This window comes from Rhinoraja longicauda, chromosome 22 (assembly GCF_053455715.1).
Source record: "Rhinoraja longicauda isolate Sanriku21f chromosome 22, sRhiLon1.1, whole genome shotgun sequence".
Lineage (NCBI taxonomy): Eukaryota > Metazoa > Chordata > Chondrichthyes > Rajiformes > Arhynchobatidae > Rhinoraja > Rhinoraja longicauda.
In genome coordinates, this window is record NC_135974.1 from 30,749,504 (window position 1) to 30,766,880 (window position 17,377).

The window sequence follows — 17,377 nt, forward strand, 5'->3', positions numbered from 1 at the left end:
GCAGCAATACGTAGAGGTACCTACCAGAGAAGGGGCAGTGTTGGACCTCCTGTTAGGAAATGAGACGGGTCAGGTGACGGAGGTATGTGTTGAGGAGCACTTTGGGTCTAGTGATCACAATGCCATTAGTTTCAATATAATTATGGAGAAGGTCAAATCTGGACCAAGGGTTGAGATTTTGGATTGGAGAAAGGCTAATTTTGAGGAGATGAGAAAGGATTTAAAAGGAGTGAAATGGAACTTTTTGTTTTATGAAAAGGATATAATAGAGAAATGGAGGATATTTAAAGGTGAAATTTTGAGAGTACAGAGTCTTTATGTCCCTGTTCGGTGGAAAGGAAAGAATAATAATTTGAAAGAGCCGTGGTTTTCCAGGGAAATTGGACACTTGGTTCGGAAAAAGAGGGAGATATACAATAAATATAAGCGGCAGGGAGTAAATGAGGTTCTTGAGGAATATAAAGAATGTAAAAGGAATCTTAAGAAGGAAATTAGAAAAGCAAAAAAAAGATATGAGGCTGCTTTGGCAAGTAATGTAAAAGTAAACCCCAAGGGGTTCTACAGATATGTCAATAGCAAAAGGATAGCGAGGGATAAAATTGGTCCATTAGAGAGTCAGAGTGGACAGCTATGTGCTGAGCCGGAAGAAATGGGGGAGATATTAAACAATTTCTTTTCTTCGGTATTCACCGATGAGAAGGATATTGAATTATGTGAGGTAAGCGAAACAAGTAGAGTAGTGATGGAAATTATGAGGATTAAAGAAGAGGAGGTACGGACACTTTTGAAAAATATAAAAGTGGATAAGTCTCCAGGTCCTGATAGGATATTCCCTAGGACATTGAGGGAAGTTAGAGCAGAAATAGCAGGGGCTATGACGGAAATATTTCAAACGTCATTTGAAACCGGGATGGTGCCGGAAGATTGACGCATTGCGCATGTTGTGCCTTTGTTTAAAAAAGGTTCTAAAAGTAAACCTAGCAATTATAGACCTTTTAGTTTGACGTCTGTGGTGGGAAAATTAATGGAAAAGATACTTAGGGACAATATATATAATTATTTGGATAAACAAGGCCTGATTAGAAACAGTCAACATGGATTTGTGCCTGGAAGGTCATGTTTGACTAATCTTCTTGAATTTTTTGAAGAGGTTACCAGGGAAATTGATAAGGGCAAGGCTGTGGATGTTGTCTATATGGACTTCAGTAAGGCATTTGACAAGGTTCCACGTGGAAGGTTGATTAAGAAGGTTAAATCGTTGGGTATTAATAGTGAGGTTGCAAGATGGATTCAACAATGGCTGAATGGGAGATACCAGAGGGTAATGGTTGACAATTGTATGTCAGGTTGGAGGCCAGTGTCTAGTGGAGTACCCCAAGGATCTGTGTTGGGTCCACTGTTGTTTGTCATTTACATTAATGATCTGGATGATGGTGTGGCAAATTGGATTAGTAAATATGCAGATGATACTAAGATAGGTGGTGTAGTTAATAATGAAGTAGAGTTTCAAAGTCTACAGAGAGACTTGGGCCTTTTGGAAGGGTGGGCTGAAAGATGGCAGATGGAGTTTAATGCTGATAAGTGTGAGGTGCTGCATTTTGGTAGGACAAACCAAAATAGGACGTACAGGGTAAATGGTAGGGAATTGAGGAATGCAGTGGAACAGAGGGATCTGGGAATAACTGCATTGTTCCCTGAAGGTGGAATCTCATGTGGATAGGGTGGTGAAGAAGGCGTTTGGTATGCTTGCCTTTATAAATCAGAGCATCGAGTATAGAAGTTGGGATGTAATGTTAAAATTGTACAGGGCATTGGTGAGGCCGAATCTGGAGTATGGTGTGCAGTTCTGGTTGCCAAATTATAGGAAGGATGTCGACAAAATGGAGAGGGTTCAGAGGAGATTTACTAGAATGTTGCCTGGGTTTCAGCACTTAAGCTACAGAGAGAGGTTGAACAGGTTGGGTCTTTATTCTTTGGAGCGTAGAAGGTTGAGGGGGGACTTGATAGAGGTTTTTAAAATTTTGAGAGGGACGGACAGAGTTGACGTGGGTAGGCTTTTCCCTTTGAGAGTGGATTCCAACAAGGGGACATAGCTTCAGAATTGAGGGACAAAAGTTTAGGGGTAACATGAGGGGTAACTTCTTTACTCAGAGGGTGGTGGCTGTATGGAATGGGCTTCCGGTGGAAGTGATGGAGGTAGGCTCGATTTTATTATTTAAGAGTAAATTGGATAGGTATATGGATAAGAGGGGATTAGAGGGTTATGATCTGAGAGCAGGTAGATGAGACTAGGTCAGAGAGAGTGGTCGGCGTGGACTGGTAGGGCCGAACGGGCCTGTTTCCGTGCTGTAGTTGTTATATGGTTATTATATGGTTATGGGTACTGTCGATACAGAGTTTGTACGTTCATCCGGTGACCGCGTGGGTTTTCTCCGGGAGCTCCGGTTTCCTCCCACACTCAATACGTACAGGTTTCAAGGTTAATTGGCTTCAGTAAAAATTGTAAATTTCCCCTAGAGTGTAGAATAATGCTAGTGTACGGGATTGTTAGTCGGCGTGGACTCGGTGGGCTGATGGGTGTGTTTTTGCGCTGTATCTTTAAACTAAACTAAACATTTCTGTTAAATAGTGAAATTATAAATGTATTTTTGATATGAGGATTGCCAATTTTGTTGCAGAGTTAAGGGCAGAAATCTTCCACTCGCAAAGCTGACCAGTTTTATGTGTGAAAAATGTTCACTCTCGATTTCTCTTTTTCAGAATACAATGTATTTACTTGGTGAAGGTTGATTGGAGGCGTTTCTGTGGGTGCAATGGAAGATAATGTGTATTGTGTCCTTATTTTGCAGAAAGTAAACGGGGTTCTGGAAAGCCCTACAGGGACTGGAAAAACACTTTGCCTTTTGTGTGCTTCCTTAGCTTGGACGCAGCATTTAAGAGACAGCATTTCAGCAAATAAAATAGTCCAGAGGTTAAATGGTGAAGAACTTTTCGATAGCAGGTCTCTATCTTCATGGGGCAGAGGAGCTGCAGACATTGATTTGGGTGAGACCAATTTTTGGCTTGCTTACTGTTATCATTTTTATTAGTTGCATTCTACAGGTGCAATTCCTTTGAGAAACCAAAGTGGAATCTATCACGGGTGTTAACCTGACAGCCACCGATGTGAACTTTTAAATAGAAAGTATGGATTGAGCTGAAATTAGAATCAGGACTTTTTCCTTCATATCTCTGTCACAGTAACACCAGTGTCAGTGTTGCTATCTCTGCTTCCACATTGATTTTGACTATCTAATGTTATAAAAAATTGCTTCCTTAATGACCGTGTGGAGTAAATATCCTACATTGTGATGGTGATCAGCATTACTTCTGATGGGGGCAATCCAGATAGATCCCAGCAGGCGTTTTTAAAATTGGAAACGGAAGCTTATAGGATGTGAAAGTTTATTTTAAATCTTTGACTTGCAGAGTCACCCAGGAAGATCACTCCTTGACCCCATGGTTTCCTACAGCCAATTATCCCAGGGCCGATTGGGTTACTGTAAGAGTAGCATTTGATGGCCATGGGTATGGCTGGAGTTTAGACGGATGACGGGATCTCATTGAAATCTACCGAATGATGAAGGACCTAGATAGAGTGGGTATGGAGAGGCTGTATCCAGTAGTGAGAGAATCTGGGACCAGCCTCAGAATAAAGGAAGTTCCTTTAAAATGGAGACGAGGAGGGATTTATTAAGCCAGAGGATGGTGAATCTGTGGAATTAATTGCCATAGACGCTGCTGAGGCCAAGACAAATAAAAAAGCAATCTTGCTTTCATAAATTAAAATGGAGAAAAAAATGTATGACAGACCCCAGTCCCTTATGTTACGTCAATGCCATACTATCATGTTTAGAAGCTTTAGCAGTTCTTGTCTGGTATGGAAACTAATATTATTTTGCATTTTTACTTGTGCTCATGCATAATTTTCACTTTTTGCTATATATTGATTTTTTTTAAATTTCTCCACATAGGTTATGGCGAAATTCCAAAGATCATATATGCCTCGAGGACCCATTCACAGCTCACTCAGGTTATAAATGAACTAAAGACTACATCATACAGGTGAGATACCTCTTCAATGGCAGTTCAATCAGCCTTTGCTATTTTTTTGGCACTCATCATTATAATAATGGTTATGAACTGTTGTGGGCTATATTTATAGCAGCGTAAAGCTTAAGTTGTAAAAATGGTGTGTAAAGATTCTTCGCGCACTCATTGACAGTTAAGTGTGGTGTTATCATTAACATGGTAACTTTACCAATATTATGGAGTTTATAATCGTGACCTTTAAAAACCTTGTCATTTAATCTTCAGTCTGAAGAAGGGTCCTGACCCGAAACGTCGCCTATCCATATTTCCAGAGGTGCTGCCTGACCTGCTGAGTTACTCCAGCACTTCGTGTGTCAGCTCATGACAACTGTTTTTTAGTCTATCTTATCTAAACCTATCACCTTCAAAATCGCTATCAAATTGTCTCTTAACATTTTTATATTCCACGGAGGGCAACTCTAGCTCATAATATCAGAGTTTACTGACTTTATCTTGCACTGAACGTCATTCCCTTATCGTGTATCTGTACACTGTGGATGGCTCGATTGTAATCATGTATTGTCTTTCCCCTGACTGGTTAGCATGCAACAAAGGCTTTTTACTGTACCTCGGTACACATGACAATAAAATAAACTGAGCAGAATTATGACTTCTCTGTTCAGATTTCTCATCCTAAATCATTCTGTTAAAACTTACCTTTGTCATGCCTTGTCAATATCTCTCATCCCTGAAATCATTTGGTTAAAACTCCACTGCACCCTCTCACGGACCTGTACATCCAGCTTGTGTTTGGTCATCTGAATTAGATGCAAAACCCTTGTGGTCGAACCACAGTTTGGCTATACAGATGCTCCCCGGCTTACGGTGATTCGACTTCCAATATTTCGACTTTGTGATGGTGCAAACGGCAGCGACCACAGTTCGCTTCCGGCCACGTGATCAGGTGTATTAAATGCATTTCGACTTACGATATTTTCGGTTTACGATGGGTTTCTCGGAACGTAACCCCATCATAGGTTGAGGAGCACCTGTAGTTCAGCATAAACTTTGTGCTTTTACATTGCAAATCCTCGATTTATTATGGCCATTTACTTTATGCTTTACCAGCTACTCAATATGTCCTTCAACCTTTAAAGATCTATTCATGCTAGCCACCGGGTCCTTCTTTTCCTGCACTCCCTTTATAATTGATTACCTCTCCACATTGCTACTGCCAGAGTGCATCACCTCATTCATATTCCTCTGCTAAATTCCATCTGCCACCAGTCTACTGCTTCTACCCTTTCATACCATGCTGCAGTCAATTGGATTTGTCCTCTGAATCATACCCTCATGGGTACCATTGGCAAATCTTGGAAGTTTACTTTGTATTCCAATAACTTTCATTTATAATGATCCTCGCTTTACCCCCACTATGTGCCACTCTCCTGTCTGTCCTATGTGTGAATAGAACAACATTTATCTCACTATTTATTGTCCTTACAACAAGCTTTACTCCAGCAATATTCTCATATTCAAAAGTTCTCCGCTTGATACTTGATCCATGTAGCTTAGCTCGGTTCCAGCGTCAGATTCCAACGATGTATGCTTCCATGCTGGTCCTTTGACACATTGGCCAAAGAAGTTCTTTACTTCATCTAAAATGTCATTTCAATTGATCTTTGGGGAATGACATCTGGCTGTTTTTTTTGCAGATTTTGGTTATTCCCCAGTAATTTAAGTCTATCTTCTCTCCCTTATGGAGATGACATAATTTCCCCCTGGCAGAATAATCATACGTCCTCCTTCACTCTTACGAAATGGATTGGTCCTTATTCCCTCAGGATATCATCCTTCCAAAACTATATTGACTTCCCTAATTGGTACTATAAAACCACCTGCTTCTTTTCCTTCCCTGTTCCTTCTCCTTAATGTTTTCATCAACATCACCAAATTTATATGGGTAAAGTGCAGGGATATTTCCATGCAATATGTAACGTACAGAAGTAACATCAGTCTGAACAGGGTCTCAAACCAAAACATCGCCTATCCATGTTCTCCAGAGATGTTACCTAACTGCTGAGTTACTCCAGGACTTTGTCCTTTCATCTACGGTCTTTTTTTTTGTAAACCAGCATCTGCAGTTCTTTGAGTCTATATGCAGTAATCTGAATATAAAGCAACCATTCCTTTCCATTTTCGTTATTGCCACTGTACCATTTTGAGTACCATCTGCCATTTTATGTACCTGTTTAAGATAACTTTGCAGAACTGCAGATTACATTCAGTGTGCCTTTATTTTGCATTATAGATTATGAGCATTGGTAGGTGCAGCGGTGAAATGTACTGACTGGGTAGTTATATTTATCTTTGTCTTATTGCTCCTGTAATCACGATTCTTTTTTTTCCCCATTTAGACCAAAGATGTGTGTATTTGGATCGAGAGAACAGTTCTGTATCCATCCTGAAGTAAAGAAACTGGAAAGCAATCATTTAAAGGTAAAAAAAATATTCAGGACACAAAGTGCTGGATTAACTGGCGAAAATGAATAGGTGACATTTTAACATAGAAACATAGAAAATAGATGCAGGAGTAGGCTATTCGGACCTTCAGGCCAGCACCGCCATTAAATATGATTATGGCTGATCATTCAAAATCAGTACCCCGTTGTGGCTTTTTCCCCATATCCCATGATTCCCTTAGCCCTCAGAGCTAAATCTAACTCTCTCTTGAAAACATCCAGTGAATTGGTCCCACTGCCTTCTGTGGCAGAGAATTCCACAGATTCACAACTCTCTGGGTGAAAAGGTTTCTCCTCATCTCAGTCCTAAATGGCCTACCCCTTATTCTTAGACTGTGACCCCTGGTTATGGACTTCCCCTAATTTGGGGAACATTTTTCCTGCATCTAGCCTGTCCAATCCCTTAAGATTTTTATATGTTTTTATAAGATCCCTTCTCATCCACCTAAATTCCAGTGAATACAAGCCCAGTCAACCCATTCTTTCCTCGTATGTCAGTTCTGACATCCCGGGACCCATGGCATGAGCTATGGGTCGGGACCCTTCATCCTACTGATTGTAGTAAGGAGAACGGGCGGAATAAACTGGAGGCGAAAACAGGCAGGACAAATCATGCCGGCAATAGATGGCCTAAAATTGTAGAATTCCAAATTCATACCGTTGGTTTGTAAGCTACCCAAGCGAAATATGAGGTGCTGTTCCTCCAGTTTGTGTATGGCCTCACTCTACTAATGAAAGAGGCCTAGGACCAAAAGATGGGTCTAGGAATGAGAAGGGGAGTTAAAATGGTTCCCAACCGGGAGATCCCGTTGGCCTTGGCGGACCGAACGCAAATGTTCAGTGAAACTGTCGCCAAGACTACACTTGGTCACACCAATGTACACGAGCCTACATCGGGAACACCGGATGCAGTAGATGAGGTTAGAAAGAAGCATGTTAACCTCTGTCTCATATGGAAGGGCTGCTGGGGTCCTTGGATGGAGTCGAGGGAGGAGGTATAAGGACAAGTGTTGCATCTCCTGTGGTTGCAAGGGAAAGTACCCGGGGATGAGTGGTTTGGGAAGGAAGGGATCAAAGAAGTTGCCTAAAATTGGAGAATTCAATGCTGTAGTAGTTACCAAAAAAGAAAAATCACTTATCTGTCATACATGGGAAACCCCTCCCTTTAAAGTCTCATGCTAAATGTTTTTATAGAAAATAAATTGTAGATTCCCACAGCTCAAAAAAATTGTACTATATTTTCTTGCATAGACTAAATTAACTTGAGACATTTTAATTTTCAGGTCCATATGTGTCGAGCAAAAATAGCCACACACACTTGCCACTACTATACCAACGTTGAGGGTGAGAGGTGAATTATTATAGTAAGATTTGTGTATATTCCAGAACTATTATTGAAGATTTTTCATAGCTATTTGTATTCCTCAACTACCAATCTGATCTGAAGCAACCACCTGGTTGCTATTCAGGCCTTCATTTCCTCCATTACTGGGATAGTTTTTCTCAAATTTCAAAGAACCACTTCATGGCTCTGGAAATAAATTGAATGCATTAAAAAAATAAGGTACCCGGACAGGCAAGAGAGAAAAATACTCGAGAAGAAATGAGAAAGGCTTGTAAAGTACTTCAGTGGAAAACAATAACTATTAATTGATGTGCAATAAGAACATGAGGTAAATGGAGACATATTGGGGAAAATTAATGAAACACCTTCTAAGATTGGTTAAGGCAAAGAGCATTAGGCTCATGGAAGGGAAAATCCTTTAAATGGATGGGTTATTCAACTCAATGTTTTTCCATTACCTCTGCCAACGAGTTCTATCCTTTTAGCAGATCGGTTCAGTTGATTCTCTGATTCTGTCCTTAATTATTCTTTTTCCTCCAACAAGTGTTTAGATCGTTGAAGATAAACACAAAATGCTGCAGTAACTCAGAGAGACAGGCAGCATCTCTAGATAGAAGGAATGGATGACGTTTCGGGATGACACCCTTTCTCAGACTGCCTGAACAGACTTCTTCAGTCTGAAGATGGGTCACGACCCGCAATCTCACCCATTCCTTTGCTCCAGAGATGCTGCCTGTCCTGCTGAGTTACTCTAGCATTTTGTGTCTATCTTCGGTGTAAACCAGCAGTGTGAGCTGCAAGGCAGATGCTATGAGGCTGCAGGGTGACTTGGATAGGTTGGGTGAGTGGACAGATGCATGGCAGATGCAGTATAATGTGGATAAATGTGAGGTTATCCACTTCGGTGGCAAGAACAAGAAGGCAGATTATTATCTGAATGGTGTCAGATTAGGAAAAGGGGAGGTTGGGCGTCCTTGTACATCAGTCACTGAAAGTAAGCATGCAGGTACAACAGGCAGTGAAGAAAACTAATGGTATGTTGGCCTTCATAGCGAGAGGATTTGAGTATATGAGCAAGGAGGTAATACTGCAGTGGTACAGGGCCCTGGTGAGACTGCACCTGGAGTATCGTGTACAGTTTTGGTCTCCTAATTTGAGGAAGGCCATTTTTGCTATTGAGGGAGTGCAGCGTTAACCATGTTAATTCCCGGGATGGCGGGACTGACATATGATGAAAGAATGGATCGACTGGGCTTATATTCACTGGAATTTAGAAGGATGAGTGGGGACCTTCTAGAAACATATAAAATTCTTAAGGGATTAGACTGGCTAGATGCAGGAAAAATGTTTCCCATGTTGGGGGAATCCAGAACCAGGGATCGCAGTTTAAGAATAAGGGGAGAACTGAGATAAGGAAAAACCTTCTCAGCCAAAGAGTTGTGAATCTGGGGAATTCTCCGCCACAGAAGGCAATGGAAGCCAATTCACTGGATGTATTCAAGAGAGAGTTCGATATCGTTCTTTGGGCTAATGGAATCACGGGATATGGGGAGAAAGCTGGAACAGCTTTGGAAATGATTCTGGATGATCAGCCATGATCATATTGAATGGCGGAGCTGGCTCGAAGGGCTGAGTGGCCTACTCCTGCACCTATTTTCTATGTTTCTGTGTTTAGTTCCTCCTACTCACCAGCATCATATTTGTCATTTCCAACATCTCCAAAATTATGCTGCTTTAGACATCATTTGCATGTTCTTTCTGAAGAAGTTTTACTGACACTCTGGTTCATTATTCAAAGGACCTACTTTCCTATTCACGAGAACTCAAATAAAGAGGCATGCAGAGGCATTTATTTGACAAATCGGCTCGTAAATGCTTAAATTTAGATACCAAAGGCCTGAAATGCTACAATTGAGACATGTTCCATTGAACAGATCAGATATAAAGAGAGTACTTAAAAATTACGACAGGGAGAATATTATTTAAATTAAAACATAAGGTTTAAACAATTTGTTAATTTAACCCTTCTCAGTTCTACTAATTTGTGTGATTGTGGTCAGTAGGATAGATGATTTGGAATAGCTATTATTTGTGGATCGATCAGTTTGTACCTCTATATCTAATGATTTCAACATTTTCCTGAGCCTTATTTAAATTTTTTTTTGTAGATATTCATTGATATTGGTTAAATCGTATAATTGGTAATGATATGGTTTATGCAACGTGTATTACTTCAAGGATTTCTCCAACTTGTTTCAGAAAAGAGTACTGATAAAGAATTTTCAGAGTCCATTCTTGACGTAGAAGATCTTGTTAAAGGTGGCCACAAGCACAGGTACGATGTGTAAAATGAAACGACATTTTTTAAAAGTATGTTGCTTTTAAAATGATTTCTTAGAGTACTGGATAGGATTGTGCCTCTGTCAGGATCCTCTAAATTCTTATGTGATGTTGTAATACCTCCCTCCTAATCCCATTCTCCTGCCTTCTCCCCATAACCTGTACTAATCAGGAAACTAAAGGCAACAACTCTACTGCTTCCCAACCGTGCCGTACTTCAATTACACTGAATGCAAAGTTGAGGGAAAAGAAAAAAACAGTTAATGTTTTCTAACCATTTTGGCTGGGACCAGAAAAATAATGAAAACTATTTTAAAATTTTCATTCTATCTTGGTGTTAAACGTGTTTCTAAATAACTATCATCAGAGATGCGATTGCATTAATTAGAAGTTCCACACTGAACTGTATTTTTTATCCTGCTTTGTACTGTTGTTTTAAACAGGGTTTGTCCTTACTATTTGTCTCGAGCATTGAAGCAGGACGCTGAAATAATCTTCATGCCATACAACTATTTACTTGATCCAAAGGTATTGTTCAATAGCATTTCCTTTATTTTCATGACTTACCATGTTGTGATCTTTTGATATTTTAGAAACTTACTAATATCCATAATTCTTGGTGTGTGTGAATAATATCTTGAGTATTTGAAGAAATGCAAAGAGTGGATTTCAATGCGCATATGTGTAGAATTAATACTAAAATCTGTTAAGCATTATAAAGTATATACTACCATGAAATATCATGTTTTGCAAAGCATCCCTTTGTAATAAGCATGTTCCGTGATGCTCATTGTTTTGATTAAGGACATTTAAGGATATCATGCTAATAAATTGGCACTGTAGTAAGTTCCACCTTGACATGCATTAATTAATTTAAAAGTTAATTAGGGTACTTCAAAGTTCCTGCTTGAACAATTGTTTATCTTCAATAAAACTCAACTCATCTTGGCATAAGGTTACGTTGTGTACTGGTGGTATGGAGAGCTATATTCTTTCTGCCAGTTTAGTCTTATTTAAAATGTGTAGTGTTGAGCAATTACATGATTCCATCCCTGCAGTAGAATTTAGTGTCCTAGATTTTGTGGGGAAATTCTGGCAGTTCTGCACCTCGTTACCAGCAATCACCTGTGTAAGTGCCGGCAAGTTCAAGGTTTTCTGTTCTATCTACAAGAAACTAGAAGTCCTAAATGTGCTGATAATTCATTCCTGAGTACATGAACCTGCAAGTTGGGGGGAAGGAGTAAGCTACTTAATCCCTCTAACCTACGCCATCATTTAATAAGATCATGGCTGATCTGGTTGAACAGAATTGGCGAATTGAGGATTGAACTCATTGAATTCAGAAGTAGTGCACGGATTTGCAGCAGTTCTTAGCACTTTCACTGGGGAATGTGTTTGAACAACCTACACCTTGTTGGACATGTTGCATACAGTTTTCTTTGACTGATTTCAACAAAGAACATCAATGTGGGATAATGTAATTTAGTATTTTGAATTTGCTATAATTGTTTATGTTTAATTTAATTTTTTAGGTGTTTGGGTTTTATAATTAAAATATGTTAAACAATGTAATTTTTGTAATAGCTTATTTTTAATAATCTTCAAATGGTTTTCGATTTTTTAAATGTCAAGAACATTCCAAAACATTCATGCTTTGAATGGATAAGTATGTTGCCATATTTATCCATACTCATCCATGAATAACTGTATTGCTATATAACTTTTTTACAGGATCTTAGTATAGTTTTTCTTTGTCACGTTTAACGAGGTACAGTGAAAAGATTCTGTTTGCATGTCAAAGAAAAGAAAATATATAATTACAATCAAGTTTACCTCTGAGGGTGAAGCTGGCTTTGTCCAGAAAATTACCTTTGGGATATTTGATATCTGGGCTTGTGTTTCAATCGTCAGTCTGCAAGTGTCACAGTGAAAGTTGGATTTTTTAGTTGGTGGCAAAAGGACTTGTTGATTGGACAAAGGAGGTTGTGATGTGGACTTTTCTTTAACTTATAGCAATTCCTTTAAAGTGTCAATTAGACCAAATTCCTTGTGTTGCAATCACTCTGAATGTTTTGCAATTTTGGGCATAATTTGTAGCTAACTCTTATAAAAACATTTCGGAGGATAAAATAAATATTGGAGCATGCATATTTTCATTAAGTAGATGTTGAAATATAAAATCTTTTAAAAATGAGCAATGAAGGGTTTCGACCCGATACGTCATCTATTTCTTTTCTCCAGAGATGCTGTCTGACCCGCTGAGTTACTCCAGCTCCAGCTGGAGTTACTCCAGAATGTGCAAAAATGTGAGAATCTGTCATTTTCATGATTTAATGATGGTGAATACTGACTTGTTTTGCTGACATTACCACGGTTAAATTAGGAATTGTATCTCATCTGGAGTATTCTGTGGCAAGTCTTAGTAATGTTAAAATTTCCATCTGGTCCAAAGAAAATCGTTTCTATAGGATTATTAAACTTTCAAATTGCACATTTACAATGCTTAATTAGAAACTGATAAATCTTACTTGAGTGACAAAATGAGTTTAACTACAGTCGTGAAATAGAAAGATGAATGGCTAAAATTTATAATATGAAATGTATTAATTTTCTTTCTCATCTGTTTATTTTATCTTTGTTTAATTTTAACTTGAAGAAAGGACATGCATTTCAATTTCACATCCTCAATTTATTCCACTTCAAGATCAAATCTAGTTTTGGAATAAAAGCACTATTGTAATGTAGGCAATGTATTTCAACTTCAACTTATTTTCTGTAAATGTCTTCAAAAACATTAAGTCATTTACTTAAAATATTGGAATATCGTATCTGTTTAATTTTTGTATTTTTGCTCCCTAGAGTCGCAAAACTCATGACGTAAACCTTAATGGCACAATAGTTATTTTTGATGAAGCACATAATGTGGTAAGTGTTTTCAGGGTTGCAAATTTGTATTGTGTCACAGCATCTTTACCCTCACCTTCCTCACCTCAGGATCAAGGATGACTTGCTCCCTCTCTGGTTTTATGGGTTCTGAGTTGGACAAAGTGAGAAAGGAAGATTCTTCAACAAATGAAGCAAGGAGATGACTGACTGGGCAGGTGGGGGTGGTTTGCGAGCTAGTGATCTCCTTTCTGTACTTAGTGTAGGAAAATAACTGCACATGCTGGTACAAATCGAAGGTATTTATTCACAAAATGCTGGAGTAACTCAGCAGGTCAGGCAGCATCTCAGGAGAGAAGGAATGGGTGAGGTTTCGGGTTGAGAAGGGTCTCTACCCGAAACGTCACCCATTCCTTCTCTCCTGAGATGCTGCCTGACCTGCTGAGTTACTCCAGCATTTTGTGAATAAATCCTTTCTCTACTTGCTCAGTAGTCTGTCTGCTTCAATGTATGGCCTCAATGTTCTCCTTACCATCCCAAATAATCCTCCTCCGATGTGTGCCCGTGTTTTCCAAGTGCTGGTGGGATGTAAACTTTACACAGATCAATGAATCTTTTTCTCTATCCACCAGATGAATCTCCTTTCACAACACAGCTCAGAATACAATGTGTCAGAAAGAACTGCAGATGCTGGTTTAAACCAAAGACAGAAACAAAATGCTGGAATAAGTCAGCAGGACAGGCAGCATCCCTGGAGAGGAATGGGTGACTCATTCTCCTTCACCCATTCCCTCTCTCCAGAGATGCTGCCTGTCTTGCTGAGTTACTCCAGCATTTTGCGTCCATCTTCAGAATAGAATAACTTCAAAGTATGGTGTTGGGAATGCAAGCAACATTAAGGTCTCGTTCTTGAAGGAAAGTATTTCTAAATATTTATAGAAAAACAAGTGACTGAATCTGGAATAAAAACAAACAGCTGGAGGAAGTACTATCAGTGAAGGCAAAAGATGGTGCCAGGTCTCGAGGGTGAGTTATAGAGAGAGACTGGGCAACCTAGAATTTTATTTTTCAGAGTGTTGGAAGCTAAGGGTGATCTCATGGAGGTGTATAAAATCGTGAGGGGAATTGATAGGGTGAATGCCCATTGTCTTTTCCCCAGGGTAGGGTAATCAAGAACCAGAGGATGTAGGTTTAACATGAGAGGGGAAAGATTTAATAGGAAACTGAGGGGCAACTTTTTTCACTCAGAGGGTGGTGGGTATATAGAATCAGTTCCCAGAGGATGAGTTGAGGCAATGCAATGACACATTTAAAAGACATTTAGATAGGTATATAGATAGGAAAGGATTAGGGGGGTTTGGACCAAATGTGGGTAAAATTAGACAAGCTTACATTGAGCATCTTGATCGGCATGAACGAATCGGGCTGGACTGGTTTCCATACCACCCTTATAACATATCTACAATATGATCTATGTACCTCCCTCTCCCCTGATACCAGTCTGAAGAAGGGTCTTGACTCGAAACGTCACCCATTCCTTCTCTCCAGAGATGCTGCTTGTCCCGCCCAGTTACTCCAGCATTTTGTGTCAATCTTCACTGCAGCTATAGTAGCTCTACTAACTGCTCCACTGTGATATACTTACCAGATTCGACGTAATGGAACTAAGTGGATCCGTGGTATAATTTATCATTATTCTATTAGAAATATCAATCTTAATGATCAAAGTCAAAACACAGTTGTAGAATGTGCAATAAAATTATGAAACTTGAATTGATAATTTTGTGATATGCGCAAGTTTAGGAAAAACTTTTCTTTCCCTAATTATAGGAAAAAATGTGCGAAGAGTCTGCTTCATTTGACCTTACTTCTTATGATCTTGCCTCTGGAATTGAAGCCGTTAATCTGATCCTGGAGGAAGAAGCAAAGAAGTTTCAACACATTGAAGGCAACACGGATGACAATCCTGAATCAATCAACTCGGGTGTGTGCATTAATCCTTCAAGTGCCCGTATGCATTATTGTAAATGTCTTCATTTGAGTTTGGATTATTGATGAGAAATGGGGAATTTTATAATTTACTAACTGGAATCATTGGGCAGGTTTAAGCGGTGGAGAAGATTATTTTGAAATATGCAACTAAAACTGTAGTGCTGAAAGAATTCAGCCCGTCAAGTATAAAGAGAAATCAATTAACAATTAAATTGAAAACCCTTCGTCAGAATCCACTTCATATCTTTTCCACTCATGCTGCTTGACTGGCTGACTTCTTTTAGCATTTTTGCATTGAGCTCAGCTTCCAAAATCTGCATTTTAAATAGTTTTCTTTTACTGTTGAAATTATGCAATTTGTCTGTTTTAGGAATGAAAATGGATTTGAGTGATCTAGCCAAAATAAAAAGTAAGTTGATTTAGAATTTCAAAGATAACTTTTATAATTAAATATAATTAGAAGGAGTAAAAATAGCATTGGCTGCTGGTCAAGATGAACAAAAATATACTTTGCCAGTTGCACAATAACCATTTATATCCATGTCATATCAATTCTTGGAAAGATTACAATTGGTTGGGTCAGTCGAGCGTGAACAACTTTAAGATTTAATAGCGTAACTTAAAAGATGAAATTTATAGGATATATTTTTGGAGGTATCAAAGCAGATGTATGTGGGATGTGTCACCAAGAGGTGATTGAGGATTCTGTCGGTGATGAGGAATTCAGGGATGGTGCACAGGAGACTAGAATGCCAGACTGAGATCTTATTGGAATTGGTAACTGCTGAAGTTTTGATGTGAATTTTTGATCTGATTTAGCAGGTTAATTAATTTTTTTTACTCGGTAAGTACGAGTTATTTATTTAATTCGCTCTGTATGGGTATTAATGCTTGATAAGTAAAGCAAAATTTGAGACATTCAGATATCAGAATACGTGCAAACTTTCCACTGCAAAAATGACCACTTTAATCAGCAAACTAATAAAATTACTTTTTTTAATTTATCTCCTGGCATTGAAAGAAATCCTCCTTGATCTGGAAAGTGCAATAGATTCTATTGAATTGACATCAAATGGAAGTGGAGTGACTAAACCGGGAAGGTATGAATTAATATTATTATGTTTCCCTTCTCAATAGTAAGTGTGGCACCCAGATATCTTTTGCACTACTGATTTAGCAATGTGTTAATCATCTAATGAATAGTATAAGAAAATAACTGCAGATGCTGGTACAAATCGAAGATATTTATTCACAAAATGCTGGAGTAATTCAGCAGGTCAGGCAGCATCTCGGGAGAGAAGGAATGGGTGACGTTTCGGGAAGGGTCTCGACCAGAAACGTCGCCCATTCCTTCTCTCCCGAGATGCTGCCTGACCTGCTGAGTTACTCCAGCATTTTGTGAATAAATACCTTCGATAATCATCTAATGATGTTACAATCAGGAAAGGAGAAATGCAGTTCATGAATTCAATGTGAAGTATCAGTTGGAGTTCATGTTTTTATCCTTGACAACACGGGCCTGGAGCATAAATTGACCTCTTGCATATCACAGAGAGTGATACACTTCCTGTTGCATGCAAGGTGCCAAGAACCTCTCATTACCCAGAATAATTTTGGAGTGGATAGAAGGTGACAGTCTTCAGCACCATGTTGATCTGGCGTTTCACTGCGATGGCAGGCAGATGGCATTGTTATTAGGGCAACAGATGTACACGCTATTGGCCAAGCCTTGATTTAATGCCCAGGCAAATGCTCACTACAGAATTGTAGGAAGAAACCAGAATTAGAAGGTTGCTTTCTAAAGATTAAAGGAATTTAATAAAGAGCAGGAAGATAAATGTTAGTAGTGCTATTTACCAATAGGTTATAGTTTTTAAAAAAATAAATAGAACAGAAAATAGTGTTTATTCTTTACTAGCATGTATGGTGAATGTTACTGCAGTATCTTTCATTGTCATGAAAATACCAGTCATGTTTGGCATACAGTGTAAACTTGCATGCAAGTCATCGTAAAAGGGAAGTGATACTCAATTCAAAACCACACAAGTACACATGAAACTAAAGAAACATTGTGCTACAAGCTGTGCCTTCTTGCTGTCTCTCCATTTGGCCATGCTGTGTTCATCCTCAACTTGATTTCCAGCTCTGCTTCATTCTCATCCACAGAATGTATCTACTTTATTCTTGTAAGAAAATAACTGCAGATGCTGGTACAAATCGAAGG

At 38.9% G+C, this 17,377-nt stretch overlaps 1 protein-coding gene across 4 annotated transcripts in view; it reads left to right on the top strand.

Moving 5' to 3' along the window:
• Positions 1-17,377, top strand: part of rtel1 (regulator of telomere elongation helicase 1) — an 84,090-nt gene that overhangs the window by 9,677 nt on the left and 57,036 nt on the right. For 3 of the 4 annotated variants that reach the window (XM_078419029.1, XM_078419027.1, XM_078419028.1), the window contains 10 exons: positions 2,850-3,045; positions 4,014-4,104; positions 6,489-6,570; positions 7,877-7,937; positions 10,198-10,273; positions 10,722-10,806; positions 13,138-13,203; positions 14,992-15,145; positions 15,524-15,562; positions 16,175-16,253. In XM_078419029.1, the coding sequence (XP_078275155.1) occupies positions 6,496-6,570; positions 7,877-7,937; positions 10,198-10,273; positions 10,722-10,806; positions 13,138-13,203; positions 14,992-15,145; positions 15,524-15,562; positions 16,175-16,253 (635 nt within the window). In that variant the 5' untranslated portion in view covers positions 2,850-3,045; positions 4,014-4,104; positions 6,489-6,495. Of the gene's footprint in view, positions 1-2,849; positions 3,046-4,013; positions 4,105-6,488; positions 6,571-7,876; positions 7,945-10,197; positions 10,274-10,721; positions 10,807-13,137; positions 13,204-14,991; positions 15,146-15,523; positions 15,563-16,174; positions 16,254-17,377 lie in introns of those variants that run through there. The other variant, XM_078419030.1, reaches the window with a different exon arrangement.